Source organism: Pinus tabuliformis, chromosome X (genome assembly GCF_031772625.1).
Source record: "Pinus tabuliformis cultivar Carrire ecotype Pingquan chromosome X, CPIR1, whole genome shotgun sequence".
Taxonomy (NCBI): domain Eukaryota; kingdom Viridiplantae; phylum Streptophyta; class Pinopsida; order Pinales; family Pinaceae; genus Pinus; species Pinus tabuliformis.
Genome location: NC_142308.1, coordinates 319,783,583 through 319,808,666, shown reverse-complemented (window position 1 = coordinate 319,808,666; position 25,084 = coordinate 319,783,583). Strand labels below are relative to the sequence as shown.

General features: G+C 36.2%; 1 protein-coding gene across 5 annotated transcripts in view; it reads left to right on the top strand.

Moving 5' to 3' along the window:
• The window catches only part of LOC149139739 (zerumbone synthase-like), a 230,970-nt gene that overhangs the window by 51,319 nt on the left and 154,567 nt on the right, over positions 1 to 25,084 (top strand). Inside the window, exons 1-2 of one of the 5 annotated variants that reach the window (XM_089449954.1) lie at positions 21,443 to 23,816; positions 24,117 to 24,990. The exons of 3 other annotated variants lie outside the window; for them this stretch is intronic. In XM_089449954.1, coding sequence (XP_089306080.1) covers positions 24,132 to 24,990 — 859 coding nt within the window. In that variant the 5' untranslated portion in view covers positions 21,443 to 23,816; positions 24,117 to 24,131. Of the gene's footprint in view, positions 1 to 21,442; positions 23,817 to 24,116; positions 24,991 to 25,084 lie in introns of those variants that run through there. One more of the 5 variants, XM_089449953.1, reaches the window with a different exon arrangement.

Here is a 25,084-nt window from a genome sequence, read left to right as displayed (position 1 = left end):
TTCCTCAAAAAATGAATCTCCATCCTCACATTCTCCCCCTTTGACATTAATGGAAAAGGGCTAAACATGTCAAGGACAAATTTTATATGCTCCTCTCCATGCAATGAGCTCCATAACAAAAACATAAACTCCACTCAATATCATATGCAGGTGATGAACAATGGAACAAAAGACTGAAAGATGAGAATAATTAAAAAACTTCTCCACGTAATAGAAAAATATGTGAAATAAAATCCCCTTGGACACAAGCTATGCTCGAACAACAACACACTAGAGCAACAATATACATTTCCTATCAACAACAACAAAATCCATGTCATTGTAGTAGCAACAAATTAAGTCAAAAACGCATAGCCGCAACAACATAACGTCATCAACTAGTAGCATCAACTCTCATAAACTCTATATTAGAGAAATTTTGAGGTCTAAAACAGGCCTCCTAAAGAATAATATAAAATAATAGTGGAAATAATAAATTAAGATTCTATTTTCTAGCTCCAAAGACCTGCCCCAATTTGGGTGATTCTCTATTTTAATTGTCTATGATGTTCCGCTACGTGTCATCTATTCTCAGTCTCATATATCTTAGCAATGTTCTTGTTAGTAAGAAAAAAATCATGTAAGAAAAAGGGTCATAATTGAATATGATGTATTTCATTTCTTACCCAAAAACTTATATTTTTATGATTAATGATAGTAATAATAATTTTTAAATAAAATTATAATTTAATTAATTTTTTTTTTAACAATTTGGAATGTATGATAAATTAAGTGTTTCCATGCTTATTATAGATTGATCTTTCTTAACATTTACTAGCTATTTAATTTATATAATTACTAGTATAATCTTTATTATAAATATACATTTTAATTTAAAATAATTAAGGTATCTCTTTTTATTGAATATGATTTAATTGCTTAAATTTATACTACACTATAGAGTAGTGAATCAAAATCCACCCCATTTTCATTTTTTGAATACCACAGTTATGAAATTCCTTATTAAGCAGATAAATTTTTTATATTGAAAAAATGGTATCAAATTATTTTAGTTTTTTATTATAAAAAAATGAAACATACGTACAGTGTCAAAATTATCAACATTAGTTCAACTCTTTATTATAGATATTAAATATAAAGTAAAACTTACATTTTAATACAATAATCGATGGAAATAATACATTTTGAAAGGAGGATTATATATATATATATATATATATATATATATATATATATATATATATATATCAAAAATATAATTTTAAATAAAATAATAGCAGAATATATATAATTTTAAATTAAAGAGGTTGTACCACCGGATAATAGGTCGGTGCTATCACTATATATCCATAGCAGCCATGTCGATTATCATCAATGTGAAATGTGAACTACCCATCATATATATAGATATACATATGCACATACACACACATTTTTTTCTTGGGAGAGGATCTAATAATCTAGTCAAAAAAATTTCTTTGTACGCCTTGGTATATACTGCGAACTTTTATGAGGCAATAAAGCTCCAAGTTCTAGGTGACTCACAACTAGTCGTTGATTGGATAAATAGAAAGTTTGGAATTTTCTCTCCATACTTGACCCATATCTTGTTCAAGATTGAAAGGGAAATTGGGAGACTCGAATGGTTCAACTATGATCACGTATATAGATATTTAAACACAGTATTTGATCACTTATCTAAAGATGCCATTCATGGTTGTTAGGGAGTTTCTGAAATCCATGAGTACTTTGAGGGACAGGTCTTGGGGGTCTTGGTCATAAAAATATAATGACTTTCAGAGTTAAGATGATGATGGAGAGTATAGGAGATTTTTGTTTTGTGTATTCTGATATTTCTTGATCTTTGAAGCTTTCTGCAGATGTACTAAGATCTTGGTGGTTTGCATGATGTATATTTTGATACGAAATATAATGGATCTTTTCTAGTGAAAACAAATGTGTGTATGTCATTTTTTTAATTTAAAAGCATAAAATACATTACTTTTTCCAAAAGTAGGATTTGAAATGTCTTTATTATCACAAAAGTATGAGATATAAGTAACAAATTGTAGGTCAGTATTGTAAATATTAGAGTCAAAATTTTGTCTACCATAAATAGTTAATAAACAAGGTGTCATTTGACAGAGTTGAAAATGCGTAGGGACTTTCATGGATCTCTCATTGCCCAGACACTGGTTATTAGGCACCTCCTCTCTGTAGACAACATTCTCATTTTTTCCAATGGGCCTTGAAGAGGGATAAACATAATATTAGAGACTCTCTCCTTATATGGAGAAGACATGGGTATGTTCATAAACAACCTCAAATCTACAATACCCTACCATAACTTTGAAGATGAAGAGATCTCTCATATATCCCAGATCATCCCTTTTGAATCTAAACCTCTGGAGGAAGGCCTAAAGTAACTGAGGTTTCAAATTAAACCATTTTTTTACAACATGGAGGATTGTTGTTGGCTCATCGTCAAAGTGGAAAAACATTTGAAAATTGGTGTGTTAGATGGCTTTCTAGGGGTAGTCATCTAATCTTGATCAAATTTATATTAGAAGCCATCCCATTTTATTTGACATCTCTTGTGTGGATTCCTAAATGCATCCTAGAAAAAATAAGAAGAATCCTCTAAAATTTTCTCTAAGTTAGGTAGCAGGAACCAAGGGATTACCTTAGCTATAATGGGATAAAATTATTATGCCAAAAAACTTGGGAGGCTAGGGCTTGAAGAATATCTTCTTATTTTCAAAGGCATTGTCTGCCAAATGTTAATGGAGGATGATATTCAACAATGTTTATGGAGAGTTATAGTCATCCAAATCTACACATCCCCAAGCTCATTGGAAGATTGGATAAGAAGGGTGGATAAGCCAAGGGCCAATATCTTAGTAATCTAGAGGATTTTTCTCAATTATTTGTATATCATCGACAAAGGGTTGGTAGAGGTTGTTGAGTGATACTTGGTCTTGATCCATGACCTGACAATGGTAAAAGTCACATGTTGCCCATCCCTATAACATAAATTATGAGAGACAAAAGATACTCAAAACATGTTCACATTGTTAGCCCTGCAAATTCATCGATATGAAGACAAGGATGCCTACCCTCTAATGATCTAGGATTAGAAGAGTGCAAATATGTCTAGAAAGGATACCTGCAAGCACTATCAAACAATCATATAAGACTAATAGGTAGAGAGGATGAACTAATTTGGAGCATCTCCCCTTGATCTGGACTTCTACATGAATGCGACAGAATAAAGATACAAACATAAACACCTAGATGTAGCAGGAATAAAATCTCATTTCATGAATATTAATGATATGGAATATGCTTACATACAAAATTGGAAATAAACTAGATCGGGGAATGGTAGCTTATATCTGAGAAGAGATGTAGTGGTTACATGCATCTGAACTATGTTACAATGAGGCTCAATGGAATTTTTATCATTCAGAAGTAATGATAAACCCTAAACATCCAAAAACATAACCCTAGGAGATGAAGCGCCAAAAGCTTATGGGCCCCATTAGGGTAAGTTGGAACATCAACTTCTTAGGGTCATAACTTTGGCATATGATCTCTGTCTGACTATCATAATACCTCGTTTCAAATATCTCAAAGAGGAGGCTGAAAATAGACAAATAATTTTGAATGACACTTTTCTAGTCTCTTTGTTTCCCTAAAAATGTCTCTTAGTCCCTCAAAATGACACTGGAAGTTTAGGACCAGAAAAAATGCCAAAAATAGTAAGTTTTGCTACAATTAAGGAAATTGAAATAAAGAACATTGGGGGTCCAAGTGTAATAGGCCGGTGGCCACCAATATCCACCTGGATTAGTCCTCCCTCCTTAGGAAGAAATGGTCACCATTGTGTTGAGTGCCTCCATGAGATAAGGAAACGTCTATTGAACTTGGTCCCTGGTGAGCCACTTGCCTTGGTGTAGGAGTTAGCTATCTCTAACAACCCGATACAATTGGATCTTTTGGTGGCAAGTGTTACTGATATGTGTGTCCATAATCTGATTAGTTGTGGCTTGTTCCATGCAGTCTCGGTTTGGCTTTGTTGGTGATGGCGAAAAGTATGGCTGAAGGCAGTCTACATTGAACACTGTGTGTAGGCCAAGTAATGGGGGAATTTTGAGCTTAAAATCATTGTCTCCCAAAACCTTAGTGATATTGTAATGCCCATGTCGAAGTGGGCAAAGCTTGTAGTGGGCCCCAACGAGATGATGCCTATGCAAATGTAACCAAACTTTTTCGCCCACCTGGAACCTGTGTGGCACCCCATGTTGATCACAACGTTTCCTGTACTTAGCATTTGTTGTGTCCAATATGACATTAACCTGCTATAATATGTGTTGAATTCACTTAATGAAGTTTTTATCCCTGTCATCTTCATCTTGGACATGAGATGAATCTACTTCAGTAGCTGTAAATGGTATGGCCACATCAATGGGACATAGTGGCTAGAATCCAAATCCCACCTGAAAGGGGCTATGGCTAGTTAAGCTATGGAGAACTTTGTTGTAACTATGTTGGATGTAGAGGAGAATTTCATCCCATGTGTGTGGATGCTTCGAGTTGTACATGTGCAAAATGTGCATGATCATCTTGTTGACGACCTCTATTTGGACATCAACTTTAGGGTGGAAGGTCATGGACTTAGTAACATTGATGTCCAACATCGACCAAAGGCTTGACCAAAATGTACTTAGAAATCATTTGTCCCAATCTGAGATAATGGACTGTGGGGTCCCAAAGTGTACCCAAACTCGTTCAAAGAAGATCTTTACAGTGGCTTCTAATGTGATACTTTTCTTGCAGGCCACCATAATGTCCATCTTAGGAAATTTATCGATGGCCACGAAAACACAGTCGTTTCCATGGTTAGTAGAAGGAAGGCCCAACATGTAATCCATGGATATGGATTCCCAAGGCCGACTAAGAGTAGGCAGAGGAGTATACAGGCCACGTTTCTTGATGTTCGGTTTGGCAATGGCATAGGCAGTGTAGGATCTGATGTACTTCCCAACATCTTGTTGAAGGTTCAACCAATAAAAATACTTCTGTAGCACTGCAATTATTTTATATACTCCGAAATGTCTAGTGAACCGATTATAGTGCACCTCCAAAATCATGTTGGCACATTTGCTTGAAGGAACAAAGAGGTGTCCCAGGTGGCATAACAATCCACCCTCGAGGTGAAAATCAAGAAATTCCTTGCCTTCCAAGAGAATCTGATACGTTTTGACAAATTCTGGATCACTCTTGTAAAGATGCATCCACCCCAAAGTCTCGTGTCCACAAGAATCGAGCATAGTGGCCATTGCCATGACCGATGGTTGGTTGAGGAAGTCTACAACACTATTGGTGTTTCCCTTCTTACACTTAATGTTCAAATGGAAGTATTGTAGGTGTGTTAACTATTTTTTATGGCGATTGTTCTACAACCTTCCTTATGTTTGTATGAACTGCAAGGACCCATGGTCTATGTGGATGACTGTTTCATTCCCCAAAATGTAATTCTTCTATTGCAGTATGACCTGCATAATGGGATACTTTCATGATGTTTCTAAAAGTGTCTCACTCTAATATTCTACTCGATGGCCCTAGTGAGTAAGAACTGCACCAATAACATAGTTGAAGGCATCTATTTCAATCTCAAATGGTAGTTGCAATTTTAGTAATGTGAGCATTGGTACAGAGAAGAGATGATGCTTCAACTTGACAAATTCCTTCTATAGGAATCTAGACCAAAAGAATTTTTCTTTCACTCCACCCTTGGTGACTTGACTCAAAGGCCAAGTGATATGAGAGAACCCTAACATGAACCCACAGTAGAAATTAGCAAGACCCACAAATCTACGGAGCTCTGTGAGAGTGGATGGGGCTGGCCAATCCCAAATAACTTGTATCTTGGCTAGGTCCACATGCACGTCCCACTCATCAATGATGTACCCCATATATTGAACCTGTGTCATACCATAATTGTATTTCTCCATATTACAAAAAAAATTATGTTGTCGTAGGGTTTGGAGGACCTATCGAATATGGTGGAGGTGCTCTTTTCAACTTTAGTTGAAGATCAAGATGTTGTACAAATACATTACCATGAACGAGTTTGTGAAGGGAGGAAATATTTTGTCCATCAACCTCATGAAGGTTGCGGTGGCATTCGTCAACCTAAATGACATGACCAACTATTCGAATAGGCCCTCCTTGGATTGGAAGGTAGTCTTCCACACTTCAGATGGTTCAATTGGTACCTCATGATAACCAAACTTCAACTAAATCTTGTTGAGATATTTTCCCTGCTTGAGTTCATCTAGAAGGTAATCAATCAGTGAGATTGGATATCTATTCATGACAATGATCTTATTCAACACCACATAGTCAATATAGAGTCTCTAGGTCCCATCCTTATTTTGTACCAACATGATCGGGCTCCCACAGGGTGATGAACTTGGCTTGATGTGCCCTTTATACAATAGCTCCTGAAGCTGCCTCTTGATTTCATCATTCTCCATAATAGAGTGTCGATAGATCAGCCCATTGGGTAGCAGCACGCCCTACGTCAGATCGATGAGGTGCTTGACCTGATATTGTAGGGGTAACCCTGTGGGTGAGGTGAAGATATAAATGTACTCCTCCATGATCTTATCCATCTGCCACTAGTGTGTAGAGGATCCCTGTTTGGAGGCTATGTATGTGGCCAAAACCTTCATCTTTCCCCGAGGGAGAATCATAAGGAAGAAAAATTTACTGGTTTTGGAAATGATCTTATTGCATTTCTTCACAGATAGTAAAGAGAGGGAAGTAGGTGGTGCTACCTTTGGTATCCTATATAACTTATTGCCCAAATAAATAATAAAAGTGTAAGGCCTAGACTCATACACAACATGGCGCCTCCATAAGAATGGCTAGATTAATAATACATCACAAACTTCAAGAGGAGCAACATCACATAGTACCTCATCTGTGAAGGGCTTAATATTGTAGGGAAGGCGACAATGTTGGATGACACAAAGATATTTTCCTTGGTGAAGCCAGATGATGGTGTATGATTGCAGGTGTGGTATGGTTGGTAGGCCCACCTGCTTCATGAAATTCGCTAAAATGAGGTTCTTTTGGCTTCCACTTTTGAAAATGAGCTACAATAGAGAACCCTTCACCCACATTTGTTAGTGGAAGAGCCACTCCCCCTCCTCTTGATCTTCGGGCTCAATGTTTTGGAGCTTGGTGGTCGCAGTGGTGGCATATGGCTCCACATCAATAATCTTCTTCCCTATGTCATTCCCTTTTTCTAGTTTTGACTCAGATTCAGAACATGCATCTGATTCAAAATCTTTTAACTCGGCCACCAGTGACTACTTGGCTCGACACTCACTTGTGTTGTAAGTGGAGCTCCTATGGCACTCACACCATTTCATTGTGTCGGTCTTTGTCTTCGTGGTGTTGTTCTTTAACTTCGGCTTTAGTGGGTTGTCTTGTGTCACCCAGCCTTGGCTTTGTCCTTTATTCTATAATTTGGGGGCAGCTTTCCCTTACTTTGGATTCGCAGATCCAGTGTCTCACTTTTCCTGTTTCAATTTCTCCTTGATCTTGATAGCATATCGATAGGTGGAGCCAAACAAGGAGATCTCCAAGAACTATGTCTTGTCTTGAATTTGCTTGTGTAGATAGCCGCAATACTGGGTACCAAATTCTGCTCAGAATCCTTTATATCTAACTTCGTGCGAAGGGTATGAAAAAATTTGTGAACTCTGGCTTATCTTGGTCCCTTCCCTACCGCAACGTGGTCCACTTTATGTATTTATCTTCATAGCTCCTAACAGGGTGATATTGTTCCTTGATGGCGTCTCAGAAAGAATTCCAAGTGGGTGTAGCTGGAAATAGTGAGGATTCCCTCTCATCCTTTTGTTCACAATAGGTTTCCCACCAGTCCTTTACATGAGGTGTGGCTTTAAGGAGTGAAAAAGTAATATTTTCCCCGTTGGAAAATTCATGAACCGAAAATATCCTTCCAATAGATTTAACCATCTATCTGCAATGTCTACATCTATCTGGCCTTCAAATATGGGAATTCCAAAGTTAACTTGTACCTTAAAGGGAGTGACGCCTCCCGACTGGCTACTGGATGAATATGTGTCACCTACGGGTAGCTGCCAAAATATCTGGGAAAATTTATCCATCATCACATTCCTCTATCGCTCGAGGGCTTCCTCGAGCACTATTTCGAAAGGATCTCCTACTCCCTCATCTTTCGTTTCTTCAACCATTGGAGGCTTGTCTTCTAAAGGTTCAACCAATTCGAGCCCTAACTCCTTATACCTTGACGCTGCTGGGGACATGGAAATAAAAATAAAGAAAGAGTATATTTCTTTGATACCATTGATCCAAACTTATACATGAATGCAACAGAATAAAGATACAAACGTAAACACCGAGATGTAGAAAAAATAAAACTTCATTTCATTAATATCAAAGAACCAAATTATGTGTACATACAGAATGGAAATAAACTAGCTCGGGTGATGGTAGCTTATATCTGAGAAGAGATGTGATAGCTACATGCCTCTGAACTATGTTACAAAGAGGTTTGGTGGCCTTTTTATCATTGAGAAACAACGAGAAACCCTAAACATCCAAAAAACTAACCCTAGAAGATGAAGCGCTAAATGCTTACGGGCCCCATTGGGGTAAGTTGGAAGATCAACTTCCTGGGGTCATAACCTTTCCATACCACCTTTGTTTGGATATCATAATACTTCATTTTGAGGATCTTGTAGAGGAGCCGAAAAAATTTAAAAATATTACATTGACACCTTTGTGGTCTTTCTATTTTCCCTAAAAACGATTTTTAGTCCCTTAAAACAGCTCCATAAGTTTAGGACCTGAAAAACTACCAAAAAATAATAAGTTGTGCTACAATAAAGGAAACTGAAAAGAAACAACGGGGTGGGGGGTCCAAGAGGAATAGGCGAGTAGCCACCGATATCCACCTAGATCACCCCTTCATGAATTTGTACCCCTAACCTTGGATATATCTCCCTAATAGTTGATAGAGTCTTAACAAATCAGCGATGGTGGTGGAAAGTATTATGTAGAGCCAAATGTCCTGCTAAATCCAAACTACTAATGTGGTGTGTAATGGAGAAGAAGGTCACCACATGGGATGCCCTCTCTATCAGCAGGTTTGGAACACTTGGACATATAGGTCCATGTGAAGGAGTAGACTGAGAGGAACCTTGGAAGCAGTGGCTCTCAAACCCCAGTTGTTGTGCTATCAAAGCCCTTCACCTAATCATTTCTGGGTGGTGTGGTTGCCTAGAAACAGGGCCATTTTTTAGGAACCTTCAATACATGAGCATACTATTGTTGAAGCCCAAACTATATTAAGTCATTTCCTATAGGGAAAAGGTCTATCTATACCTAGAGTGATGAGTATAGAAATCACTATTCAAACAAGGTTGTGGGCCTCCTTTGATGGAGCCTCAAACAATAATTGACAATAAAATGGAGGATTTTTCTGCTTTCTCACAGAGGCTCATTTTTATAAGAAAAATTGGTTTTGGCAAAGGGACGAACAACCAGGTAGAGTTCCTAGCTTGTAAAAACTTGGTGTTATTCACTCTTGGAAAGGGATGCACTCAAATTCATGTTTTGGCAGGTTTTATGGTCACTATTAATTGGCTAAAAAAAACTCAAGAATGTAGGAACATTATTCTCATGCCTATTTTAGAGGAACCCATGTGAATCATTCACCCTTTATTTCTTTTTACATGTTCTCAAATTTACTGGGAGAGAAACAAACAAATCGCCTCTAAAAACAGGGCATTGATATGGATCAAGGAATATGGGGTGTAATGGAGAGAATTAATGTATAGGCCTATGAGTTCTTTCATAGGCCATATAGGGACAACAAATTTGAAACAACGAGAGTATAATGCCATAGGATCCAAAAATATGCTCTCTAGTTTTGTGTTTATTTTCTTTTCAACCACTCAGACAATATATATCTCACTCAATGGAATAATTATGCACCTCACTTGGGTTGTAATTAACAACACATATGTTTTTCTGATATAAATTTATGTTTAATGGTTGGCCTTTCTAGGAAAAGGATCTTCTTTTTTAATACCTCACACAACAATTTATAAAAAAAAATGAATACACAGGATGTGTATCTACATAATGTAACTTTCAAGCATTACACAATGAATGAAAGTATGCTTTTCTTCCTTTGAAAAAAATTATATAAGGTGTGGGAGTGAAATTATTTGTATGCATATCTTGAAAGATGAAGATGGTATGAAAAACCTCATTCTATCCCCAAATCCTCTTTTAAAAGATAATTAGTTACCTATTCTTGTCCCTCCACACATGGGAGAAAAAACATTTATAGGAAGTTTGTCATTTGTTGTTGGATATCATAAAATAATGGTTATAAAGTGAAATTTTGGGGTGATGCTTCCCTTCGTAATCATTGAATAATTAGTATAAAACTCTAAAAATATGTAATTCTTAAGATAGTTATAGAGTTAATTTGAGAGCCACCATTTCATAATAATTGTCAATTTTTGCTTTATTCCAACTTTGAAAGCTATATTATTATTTGAGGAGAAATACATGATCCCTAATTAATCTCCTTTCTAAAGATGTAATTAAAGGGTACCATCAAATAATGTGTATGGAATGTCCTTATAGATGATTTTTTATTGTCCTCTGTTGTTTTCATATTTTCTTTACCTATAATTCATGGATATACATTACGACTAGTTATATATATTTTCTATATATATTAAACAATTAAAAAGTAACATAATGAAAAATGATTTCTAATAAAAAAAATTTACATTCTCAATTATAATTTGAAATTAAATTATTATATTTAGCGAGAACAAAATATTTGTATCAGGAAAAAAATATTCAAAGACAACACACATTTGAAGTACATTGACATGAATACTACAAGATACTTCGATGATTCTAAAAAGGGGGGAAAAACATGTCTCCACGTAGAAAAAGAGGGAGGGGGCAGGGAGGCGATGGGGAGATCTAATACTAGACCCTCTAAGACTTGAACCTTCTTATCTAACCTTCTTATCTATCTCCTTTGCTCGATCTTAAAACCATCCATTGTCTGTCCAATTATCCTGCTATCACAGTAGCTCTACCTTGACTTTTCCTTTTTCATCTACTGCTCCGTGCATAACCCACACGACTATCCCTATTTATATCCATTGTTATCCTTGAACCTCTATAACCTCATGTTGCAGCCTCTTCTTAGTGTCATCTCCACACTAGCATTATGCTACACTACAAGTCTATTGTGATCAAGTCTAGTTGTATAGTGTACATTAATTCCTTACTCATCTATTGCCTCACTCTAGTAGTTGTGTTTCCATATCACACACCACTGGATTAATTTGTTGTACGATACAACTATGCATGTTGGATTATCCACTCAAAACTTCAGCTTGTATCTCCACTCTCCTACATCAACATAATTTATTGAAATTTTTCCTTGGCCCTGTAGATGATCTAACTACAATCAACCTAACCTACGATGACTTGTCTAGCTGTGATCCATATATGATATAGGCAGTGGATCATAATTATTAGGCTTGTAATTACTAGCGCTTATATTTTCTAGTGGGTGACACCACTCCGTCACACTCTCTCCTAACGAAAACCTTCTACAATGTTAGCTCGAATACTTATCTTCACGATTGTACACCTTTTTCTTTTTCTCCTTTTTCTAACTACAACTAAAGACTATCTCTTAGCTGACGGCTGTCCCTATGCCTAAGCTTTTAGGCATGCCCCAACATTGTTCAATCTACCTCTGTGTGTAGTGTTGTTTTGATTCATATATGTGTAACTTTAGTAGATGAACATACATATGGAAGCATACATAAATGTATATCACATATATGTAGAAATGCAAGTGGATGTAAGAAAGTCAACTTCTATATGTGTCCTTGCATATAAAGAAATTGCACATATTTATAAACCATATTCCATTTGTGGTGCTTTGCATATACATACAGATATGCAAATACATATACAAAAGTTGAATTTCATAAATGCATTTACATGTCTGCATATGTTTGATTTCCATATATGCATGCTTCCATATCTATGTGCATATACAAATGTTGTGCATATACAAATGTTGTGCATATACAAAAGTCACGTATATACAAAAAGTATCTGCTATATATGCACACTTCCATATATATGTGAATATATAAAAATTGTGCATATAAATAAGTCTTCTTGTATATATGCACAACTTCTATATATGCACATATATATGGAAGCAATGACTTATGTACATGCCCACTCCCATATATATATCTAAATATATAAAAGTTGTGCATATATATAAGTCGTCTTGTATATATGCACAACTTCTATATATGTACATATATACGGAAGCGATGACTTTTGTATATGCACATATATATGGAAGCATCCAAATATGGAAGATGGCTTCTATATATTCACAACTTCTATATATGCACAACATCTATACATGCACATAGATATGCAAGCATACATATACGAAAGATGAATTCCATATATATGTACATATATAGAAGTTGCGCTTATATAGAAGTCATCTTCTATATATGCACACTATATATATATATATATATATATATATATATATATATATATCTGTGTGTGTGCATGTACAAAATATGCACATATATAGAAACCATCTTTTGTATATGTGCAACTTTTGTATATCCACATAGATATGGAAGTGTGCATATATGAAATTTGGTTTTTATATCTATGTGCGTATATAGAAGTTGTGCATATACGGAGGTCATATTCTGTATATTCATGTTTCTATATATATGTACACATAAAAAAGTTGCGCAAATATAGAAGCCATTTTCCGTATATGTGCAGATTTTGTATATACACATATATATGTATATAGGAACCTTGCATATACAAAGATAGCTTTCGTATATGCGAAAATTAAGTATATGGCTTCCATATATGCACATATTCTATAAAATAGATATGGAAGCATAGATATATAAAATATGGATTCCATATCTATGTACATATCATGGAAAATTTTAAGGGCTAATATTCGCAGGTGGGCTAATTTTGCATGATTTTTCCACAAAAAAGATTTGCCAATTTCCATTTTCTATAAAAATAGTTTGCCCAAATTTTACAATATAAATTATTTAACCTTTAAACAATTCAAAATTATATAGAAAATATATATAAAATCATTATAAATTTGAATAATTTTACAAATATATCAATAAACATTTTATAGTTTTCATATTAAGGACTAGTGAGATTCACCAATGTTTTTAAAATTCAAGATAAATTTACCTCAAAATTTTTTGTAGTGCATATATGTAGGTTATCTTCCATATATGCATGCTTATATATATATATATATATATATATATATATATACAAAAGTTGCGCATATGGAAGACTACATATACAAATAAAGGACTTTATATATGCAAAACTTCCATATATGGACATAGATATGGAAGCATGCATATACAAAAAATGACTTCTGTATATGCGTAGCTTCAGCATATGTACATACATATGGAAATGTGCATATATGCAAATCACACGTAAAAGGAAATGCACGTGCATATATAAAAGACGACTTCTATATATGTCCTTACATATCTATGTGAATATACAAAAACTGCACATATATGGAAACCATATTCCATATGTAGAGCTCGGTATATATATATATATATATGAAAATACATATATAGAAGTTGTCTTTAATAAATTCACTTGCACTTATGCAAATACCCGATTTCCGTATATGCATGCTTCCATATATGTATGCATATACAAAATATGCACATATATAAAAGCCATATTCGATCTATGTATGCTCCCATATCTATGTTCATATACATAAATTACACATATAGGGAAGTCATATTTTATATATGCACGTTTCCACATATATGCGCATATATAGAAGTTGTGTATATATAGAGGATGGTTTATGTATATGCACATTTTTTGTATATGTACTTGTATATAAGAGCGATTGTTATGAAACCGGCTCACAAAAAGATAGAAAAGATAGATGAATGCCTTAGAAGTAAGCCTCTTTGAGGGGACAACCTCCTTTACATTAACAGATGAACATAGGAGTCTAGGGGGTCATAATATAATCAGAGCCGACATAACAATAATAATGTAAGCGCACAATAATAAAAATAGTTGGCTTATATGGGACACAATAATAACAATATGGGGACTACATGTGTACAACAATATAATAATGGGGTTGTACTAATAACAATAAGGGGTTACACTAGTAGTATAGGGGCCTAACATGCCCCTCTCCTTCAAAAAGTGTTGTTCTCAATGCTTGAGTAGTTCTTGATGCTTATGTATAAAATTAGATTGTCCTCCCATGTGTAATCTTCAGCGGGTAAGTTCTTGCACTTGATGAGATACTCTGAAATTGATCGATTTCGTAGCTGTCGGGTTTTTGTTTATGTCACTGCTCTGGGTTCCAATATGATTTTTCCTTCCTCTTCAAGTTCCGGAAATATTGTTTGAATTGGGATCTTCTGCAACTTTTGAATGAGTGGCCACACTTATTTTCCACTCTTTCATTCATCCCTTGCTTTGTTTATCCAATCTGGTTGGATAGTAGAAATAGCACAAAACAATGCTTCCACATCCTCATCCTTTCTTGAGAGTGCATCTACAACAAAATTTTTCTTCTCTTTTCTGTATATGATGTCAAAGTCATAACCCAACATATTTGTGACCCTTTTTTTTTGTTCTTCTAAAGATAATATTTTTTCTAAAAAGTATTTAAGACTATCATGATCCATTTTTACCTTGAAGTGTCTTCCCATTGGGTAAGGTTGCCATTTCTTAAGTGCATGTAGTATTGCCAACGTTTCCTTCTCATAAATAGCTTGCTTGAGATGTAGCCGTAAAAATACCTAATCACCTACATCAAAACATTTTTTTACCATGATGTTGATCTACCTGTTGCTTCATTCAATTCTACACCAAAGTAACGTTATCCTTTAAAAGTTGGACAAATTGTTGTTGATGCTTGATGTGATTTTTCACTGCTTGAACCTTTTTCTTCTGGATATGTCCTTCTATCTTCAGATTTTGAGGAGTGCAAATTTCCTCCAATGCTTTACAATATATGGTCGGATTCATTTCTTAATGCTCGATGTGATTTTTCACTTCTTGAACATTTTTCTTGTTGATATGTCCTTCTATCTTGATAGTTTGAGGAGTGGTAATTCCGATAAATGCATTACAAGATATGGTTGTATTCATTTCTTATTTCTCGATGTGATCTTTCACTTCTTGAACCTTTTTGTTCTTGATATGTCCTTCTATCTTGAGAGTTTGAGGAGTGGTAATTCTTGCCAATGCTTTACAAGAAATGGTTGAATTCAATTCTTCTTTCTTTGGGGTTGGTTCCTGGTGTATATCCTCCTCTTTTAATGTTTCTTGATCCTCTTCTTCCTCCTCTTCATAATCTACGTAAAATAATTTCTTCTTAGCACACTTATGACCTTTAATGTATTTTTTATCATAATTGTAACAAAGCCCTTCTTCTCTTTTTTCTTCCAATTGTTGTGGTGTAACCCTTGTAGGTTGTGGAAGGATAGGAGAAACAACACTTCCATCTTTATAGTTGTGAGGGGTAGAGTTCCTTGTTGCCATAATTGTTTATTCCACTTTGTAACAAATTCCTTTTTCTCTTTTTTCTTCCAATTGTTGTGGTGTTTCTCTAAAGAAGGTGTTGCTCTTCATATCCTCATAATGTGCTATAATTTCCGTCATGAAAATTGACCATGTAACAAGTGGTTTATGAGAACAAAGCCCTTTATACCATAAAAATTGATCTTGTTCTAAATATGAAGATGCAATACATACCTTTTGTAACAGTGGTACACCATGTAGATCAATATGTTTCTCCATTTCTAGTATCCAATTTACAGGATCCTTGTCATCAAACTTCCTCATCTTGATTTTTCTTGATTTTAGGAGCTCGATCTTGAAATGACTGTAACTATGTAATTTCAGATCTCCAATTTTTGAAATTTATTCCTATGGTAGCTCTCTGAGTTCTCTTTCTAACCCCACAAGTCTGATCTGAATTTGATTATCCAAGAAAGAGTTATGCCAAATCTCCCACGCTAACCTGGTTATAGACTAGTTCAATAGAGCTAACTTGTACAACGTGCCATGTCTCACTGTTTCGACCTTAGTACCTAAAATGGATATACAGAAAACTAAAGGAAGTCCTCTTTTTGAAACTTCTTATGAAATTTCAATCTGATGCTCAAAACAAAAGCTATGACGAGTTTCCCAAGGCGACCTATTTGGAATGTAATTCGAGGGTCTGCAAAAACCCTAACTTGCTCAGATTATATCTCTGAAAATATAGTGATACAAGATCTGAAATTTTGAGTCGAGGTTCAAACCAATTTCATCTCAAATGATTTTTTTTTTTAGCTTCTGAAACTTCGTAGCGAAAGCGTTATAACGAAAATTCCACGATGATCCATTTTAGATGAAATTCTGGAGCTTGCAAAAACCCTAACTTCCTCAGATCATATCTCCATAATATAGTGCAAAAAGATCTGAAATTTGGACGTGCAATTGAGACCAATTTCTTCTCAAATGGGTTTTTGTTTTAGCTTCTAAAACTTCGTAGCGAAAGAGTTATAGCAAAAATCCCATGATGACCTGTTTTAGATTAAATTATGGAGCTTGCAAAAACCCTAACTTCCTTAGATCATATCTCTGAAAATATAGCGAGACAAGCTCTAAAATTTAGACCAAGGTTTAGCGCGATTTCTTCTAAAATGGGTTTTTTTTTTGCTTCTGAAACGTCTCAGAAAATAGGTTATAGTGAAAATGCCATGATGACCTATTTGGAGCAGTGAAACCCTAGAATCTAAAGCTCTGATACGAAATGTTATGAAACCAGCTCACAAAAAAGATAGAAAAGATAGATGAATGCCTTAGAAATAAGTCTCTTTGAGGGGACAACCTGCTTTACATTACACAAATGAACAATTCTTGGATGATACAAATGAAAATACCTCCTTTCTATATATAGGAGTCTAAGGGGTCATAATATAATCAGAGCCGTCATAACAATAATAATGTAAGGGCACAATAATAACAATATGGGGACTACATGAGTACAACAATATAATAAGGGGGTTGTACTAATAAAAATAAGGGGTTACACTAGTAGTATAGGGGCCTAACAACAATGGCTTCGGTGTATGCACATATATATGAAAGAGACTTCCATTTATATGTGCATATACAAAATTTGCGCATATATGGAAGCCATTTCCCATATATGCATGCTTCAATATGTATTTGTGTGTGTGTTGATATACAAAATATGCATATATACAGAAGTCATATTTTGTATATGCACAACTTCTATATGTGCACATATATATGGAAGTGTGCATTTATGAAGGAGGCCTTCCATATCTATGTGCATATATAAAATTTTTGCATATATGGAGGTCATGTTTTGTATATGCATGCTTTTATATATATTTACATATGCAGAATTTGTGGATATATAGAATCCTTCTCCGTATATGTATATATTTTGTATATGCACATATATATGCAAGCTTGAATATAAAAAATATAGCTTCTTTATATGCACAACTTCAATATATACGTAGCTTAAGTATATGGCTTTATTATATGTGCATATTCTATAATGTATATATGGAAGCGTGGATATAAAAAAACTGACTTCCATATCTATGTGCATGTATATAAGCTTTGCATATGGAGAGGCCATCTTCTGTATATGCGAGCTTCCATATATATGTGCATATACAAAAGCCATCATGTTAGCTCCTAATTTTTATAGAACACATATATTAAAGTGCATGTATATGAAAGTCAACTTTTGTATATGTGCAACATTTGTAATTGCACACAAATATGAAAGAATGCATATCTAGAAGTCACACATGTAGACGTGGAAGGAAATATAGGAAAATATTTATAAAATCTTATTATCATATTCTTTGTTCTCCTATTACTTCAAATTTTTATAGGTATAATTATTTAAAGGGAAAGTGGGATGAAATTATGGAGTTGGACATTGAATACCTAGAAGATATGATATAACTTTTAGCTAAAGATCTAACATGGAATTAAATTGAAGGGGATCATATTGCTATTATCCCTTATAGTCGACTTGAAGACTTATAAATAGAGAGCAATTAGATGAAATTGATCTCACTCAATTTTTTATTAATACTCTAAAAGATTGGAGGATATTATATGTGCCCTCATTAACACATATCTCAAATATACCATGTGAGCTATTATTTGTTGAATTACTTATATACATTTAATTCAATTTCATTACACAAGAAATGTATAGACATGTTTTCTAATTTCTTATCATTGTTCTTATTTAGTTATTAGTATGCATATGGTCCTCAGTTGACATGTAAATGTAGGCCCACAACCATGTTTGATCAATGATTTCTATCCTAATCACCCAAGGGGGGGCTAGAATGTTTTCCTATGGGAAATGACATAGGATAGTGAGGGCTTTAGTAGCAATACACTTAGGTATCAAAGTTTTGTCCTGAAAAATGGCCTTGCTTCTAGCCAACCACACCCCTTAGCAAATGATTAGGGGAAGGTCTTTGATAACGTGACAACTAGAGATGCTCCAAATTAGTTCATCTTCTCTATCTGTTAGTCTTATATGATTATTTCATAGTGCTTGAAGGTAGCCTTTCCATACATCTCTTTACTCCTCCTATGATCCAAGATCATTGGAATATAGGCATCCTTGTCTACATATTGATGAATTTGTAGGGTTGGCAATGTGAACGAGTTTTGAGTATCCTCTGTCTTTTAGAATTTCTATTAGAGGGATGTGAAACAAGTGACTTTGACCACGGTCAAGCCATGGATCAGGGTCAAGTCTCACTTTGTCACCTTTTCCAACCATACATTCTAACCTTTTGATGATGATATCAAAATAATTTACGAAAATCCTCCATATTACTGAGATATTGGCCCTTGGATTGTCCACCCTTCTTATCGAATCTTCCAGTGATCTTGGGGCTATGTATTTTTGGATGACTATTGATCTCCATAAACTTTGATCGAGATCATCCTCTATCAACATTTAGAAGCAAAGGATTTTGAAAATAAGAAGATGTTCTTCAGGCCCGAACATTCTAGGAGTTTCAACATAATAATTTTATCCCATTTCACCCAAGGTAACCTCCTATGGTTCCTGGTTCCTAGCCCAGCGAAAATTTGAGCAAATTCTTTTTATTTTTTCTAGGACGCGTTTGGGAATCCATGTAAGAGATGTCCAATAATTGGGGATGGCTTCTAAGATAGATTTGATCAAGACCAGATGACTAGCTCTAGAAAGCCATCTTAGACACCAAATTTTCAAATGTTTTTCCACTTTGAAAATGAGCCAATACCAATCCTCCTTGTTGTAAAAAATTGGTTTAAGTTGAAATCCTAGGTACTTTAGGCCTCCCTCCAGAGGTTTAGACTCAAAAGGGATGATCTGGGTGATATGACATATCTCTTCATCTTCCAAATTGTGGTAGGATATTGTAGATTTGAGGTTGATTATGGAGATAACCGTGTATTTTCCATATAAGGAGAGAGTATTTGATAGTATGTTTATCTCTCTTAGAGACCCATTGGAAAAGGCGAGAATGTTGTCTACAAAGAGGAGGTTCCTAACAGTAAGCGTCTGGGCAATGAGAGATCCATGAAAGTCCCTGCACCTTTTCACTTCTATGAGAAGACACCTTATCTATTAACTATTTATAGTAGACAAATTTATGACTCTAATCTTTACAACGACGACCAAGAATTACATTTTATTATTATTATAGCTCATACTTTTGGGATAATAAACACTTTTCAAATCCTACTTTTGAAAAAAATGTAATTTATTCTTTTAAATAAAAAAATGGCATACACACACACACACACACACACATAATTCACTAGAAATAGTCCATTATATTTCATATCAAAATATACATCATGCAAAACACCAAGATCTTAGTACATCTGGATAAAACTTCAAAAATCATGAAAGATCAAACTACACAAAACAAAAAGCTCCAATATTCTCCATCATCATCTTAACTCCTAATATAATCATATTTCTATGACCACGACCTCGAAGGCCTATACTCATGGATTTCAAAAGCTCCATAACAACCCGGAATGACATCTTTTGATAAGTGATCAACTAGCGTGTTCAACTCTCTATATATTTTATGACACTTGAACAATTGTTGTCTCCCAATTTCCCTTTCAATCTCGAACAAGATAGAGGTCAAATGCAAAGTAGAATTTCCAAATTTTCTATATATCCAATCCACGACTAGTTATAAGTCGCCTAAAACTTGAGGTTTTTTTCCTCATAAAAATTTACAATATTACCAAAACATACAAAGAAAATTTTTTGACTACATTATTATATATGTTGTTGGGAAAAGTATCCATTCGGAATGCCCCTATCCCACTCTAAGGTGTGATAGTGCCTTAGCAACAAACAAGGAAAACTATCTTCGTATTCTTCTTTATGAAATGTAAATGGAGAAGAAGGATGTAACTAACCGGTGTCTTCCGCTAGTTTGTCGATCCAATCGCTCTCTCCTTTGTTCGCTTCCCGCTGCTTGCTACTTCACTGGTCCAGCTTTACCAAGTTCCTGCAAGATCACAAGAGAGGAAAACTACTCAAAAGACATAGATTTACATTCATAACTAGTTTAGGATCAGATATAAACTAAATATGCAAATATAACAAAGCATCACTGATATACAAGCATATAGGAGAAACTCAAATAGTTTTATTGATATGATAAGAAAGTCCAAGAGGAGATACAACCAAGTGAGTCCCGATCCAGCATCTACCTCCCAACAAAGGAATCCCTTCCTCTCCTCCAACAAAGCATAAATCACCCAATGTACTAATCTCAATCTCAAACCAACAACAATTCTCTGCAAAGTACAAAATTCCAGCCCCCTGGATCTCTGGGTGAGGGATCCATATATAGATGTAAGCAAAGAGGATGAGTCAGCTTATGTTTTGACTTGTGGCTTCTCTCTGTCAGTTCTTGTTTCCACTTGGAGGCTGAGAGCCTCTTACTCATCATTGGTCGAATTCATTGAGGCAAGTGTCATTGAGGAAGATTCTGGAAGCTTCCAGTGTCTGTACACCTCGCAGAATGACACTGCCATTTGGCATTTCTCGCTCAGCGCACCCTGGTAGTGCATTTAGGTGCGTTGCAACGCACCTAGCTAGTGTACTGGGGTGCATTGCAACGCAGGCAGCTAGTAGAGCATCTGAATTGATCCTGAATTGACTGATTCTGAGTGGTTTTTGGTGGAGAACTTCTGGGAGAAGCTGTCATTGGTTGACCTTGTTCCTTCAGGGGCAGGAATAACACTTTTAGGGACTTTGGATCCCTTGGATTATGGACATTTCATGCTCAATGCTGTAAGGCACAAAAATGTCTATAACAGTTGCCCCCTAAAGTATGAGGCCGTTTATTGGGTGAAATGCTTTATTAGGAGGATCCGAAGTTCTTTCCAATGCTGGGAGGAGACCTGTAATAAGATACAATACAATACATTATTTTTCATACTATTTTCATGATCTAGCTGAGGCGGGCATTCCCATGCTCAGCTTTATAAATTCATTTTTCTGTACATAGGACAGACAATCGTCTGATGGTAGACTGATGATTTTGATGAAATCACCATCCTTTTGGTAGGATGATTATCTGTGCTGCAATGATGTACATGTCAATGTTTTTATTTCCTGAATATATATCGCAGCCCGGATGGATGAAACTAGATCCGGGGTCTTCAATCTCGTCCGATCTTCACTCTAAGTACAAGTCGATCCATGTGAGAAATGTTTTGAAGTCGAACATGGAAAGACATCGCTTGATTACCAGTCAATGATGTAAATTGTTAACAAGCACGAGAGGAATCACCGATAATGAAAATGACCCTCAAGGTACTGCAGTACAATTCACATGGTGTGAATAAAGGACTTGGCGTCGAACACCACGCAAAATCTTTCGGTCGAAGGTCATTGATGCATACCTGTCGCCGGAAGTGAGAAACTTGCCATTGAGGCATGCAAGATTCAAAGTACTGAGGGCGTGTTCCTAGATCAACTTCTTGGATAATAAGCTGATGTTGACAAGAAGCGATCCGTCAAAGGAGGGCCTTGATGTATCCCACATCAGTGACACAGAACGGAGCAAATGATTTTGATGGAGGTGAAAACGATCTGATGATATATGGTTCAGGATGGCGGTCATGAAAGGATGAAGGATAATGTATGGTAATGGATGGGACACGGTTGACTTCTCTGGATGACTTCTCTTGAACATATCGGCGACACTTATATGATGGACTGGTAGCATTTACCCCAAGGATGGATGGTATGGCGAGACCATGGTGATGTGACCGATGAATGAAACAACCCAACCCGACTCAGGCACGGAGCGGAAGTGTCATGTTCAAGAGCGACTTGCTACCAATAAAAGTTCTTTGAGTTTCTTCCCAATTTTTCCCCAGTCATTGCTGACCAGTACCTCTTTATTTTTGTCAAGCTTGAGGAGGATAACATATGCTTGTTCTATAATTTGCCCTTCGGGCAAACCCATCGCTATGTTTTAACGAGCCTAGCGATAGTGAAACTCGTTCTTGTCTAAAGACAAGTTTGTCGCTATTAATCTTTTAACGAGTTTAACGACAAAGATAATTCGGTCCTTTTCATCTTTAGAGAGTCTGAAAAGGTACGTAAAGATAACTCTGGAAGTTCCTTTTTCGTCATCTAATCCCTTAAGTCCGAAAAAGTATAAAACAATACAGAAGGGATGAATTTTCGATAGTTTTAACGAGCCGAACAAAACAAGCGCTCGATCTTTTTGTGCAATAATCCCTTAGGTCCAAAAAGATTAAAATCTAGAGGAGGGATAGCACTTCCGGTCGCTTTAACGAGCTGGAAGGCCAAAACTCGGCAATCTTTTCATATTTTATGAGTCAGATGAAAAGAGCTTAAAGAAGACTCGTTTTTTGAGGAACGAGTGGTAAAACGGGTAGCAGCTGATTCCAGGTAAGGGTTGGAATTTTCCAAGCACGGCAGTGTCACAAGGATGGCTAGTGAAATCACTCTTCACAGCTGTTCCTCAAAATGGGTAAACAATCAAATGGAGGTGAATGATCGGCCAATGGAAAAGTGGAGGTGACGGTGAAAACACGACCAAGGCTTTAATGGCTGATAATGTTACATTCACGGTGGTTATTTACTCAAGGGTAGTTCATTTTTTAACGAGCTTAAACGCGGATTGAAACATTTGCTCGATTTTATGTTTATTTTTTAACGAGCATGAACTATGCGCTAAAACTGCTCGATTACATGGTCTAGTTTTCATTTTTTACCATAAATAGCTCTGCCTTTTCAAAGATAGTACTGTACCCTCAATTGCTGCATCAAACTAGTTAGAAATGAATAACATTTGCTTGAAAATGAGATTAAAACACTAATATTTCACTTTGAACTACGTAAAAAGCTATTAAAAAGTGTTTTTACCTCTCATTTTACCATTTCATTTGAACTTGGTTTGTTGGAGCTTTGGAGGTGCCTCTTCCCCTTTGATTTTCATCAGCTGATTTCGGGAGATTCTGTGGACGATTCTCGGTGCCGTCTGGACCAGGTAGGAGCTAAACCCGAGCTCTTTCATTTCATGGTTTCCTTTCTGCATTCTGTGCTTCATTTCCTGTTTTTCTGAGCCCTTGGGGTTTGATGGGGTCGCTCTGCCATCAGCGCACCTTGGGCACTCGAAACCTGCGCTGAATGTCAAGCAGTATGAAGGCAGTTTGACCTTCAACACAAGTGGAACACTGTGCAGGTGCGCTGGGCGCAGAAAAGGATTTTGTTGCACAGTTTTTGATGAAAAATTTTGCCTGTTTCTCATCAAAACCAGGATCTAACTCCTCTCATGTTTGTTTTTCAGAGATATTGGAGCAAAATGACCCTTACATGGCGAGAACGAGAACATGAAGAAGATGACATGATTGCCCTACATGATCCGGTTACGGTGAACGCGCTGCGGAACTGTGGTCTGCTGAAGTTCTTCCGCATCTCTAGCATGGGACAGCAGATCAACCTACTGCAGTATTTTCTCGATGCTTGGGATCCTATCAACCAAGTTTTCCAGATTAGGGGCAAATCTATCCCCTTGACCGTAGTAGACATTTACTTCTTGACTGGCTTGTCGAGGCAGGGTGCCCCCATCTCTTTGTCAGGTTCGGCTCGAGGGAGTGACTCTGTGAGAGATTATGTCCACCAGTATTGCAGAGAAGGATCTCAGCCGAGTAAAGACGGCAAGATCATTATCCGTGATGTTGCTGACAGGTCCCTTAGGTCTATCCTGTATACTTTTGGTAGGATGGCCGGTAGTGCGTCTCTTCATGTAGCCAACAGATCCTATATGCAGCATGCCTTGGAGTGCCTCCAACCGAAAATATTCAACTGGTGTGATGCAGTACTTCTTGTGATGAAGAGTCAGTTGACCAAGGTAAAGGATGGGAGGCTGAAGAACTTTGGGTTCGGTTCTATTTTGACCGCCTTTGCCTTGGAGAAGATACCACTGATGCAGCCACAGTACATTGCTCTTGACTTACCTTCTCCTACTGAACCACACATGCAGAGATGGGTTGACCACATGTCTAGGCATGCTGGTCAATCTCAGATTTCTTTTTCTGATACCTTCTTCAGGTGGTTTGATCGTCAGGAGATGGTCTATTCCGAGTATCCATATGCTGGCATGGACTTCCGGGGTGATCCGGATTTAGTACTGCCGGATGGCGAGCAGTGGGGTGCTATTGGTAAAGTCTTCGACCATATCACTGTTTACTGTTTTTATTTATAATGTTCTTGTGCTTTATTCTATTAAGACTTTAATCAAACTCATGTGTGCAT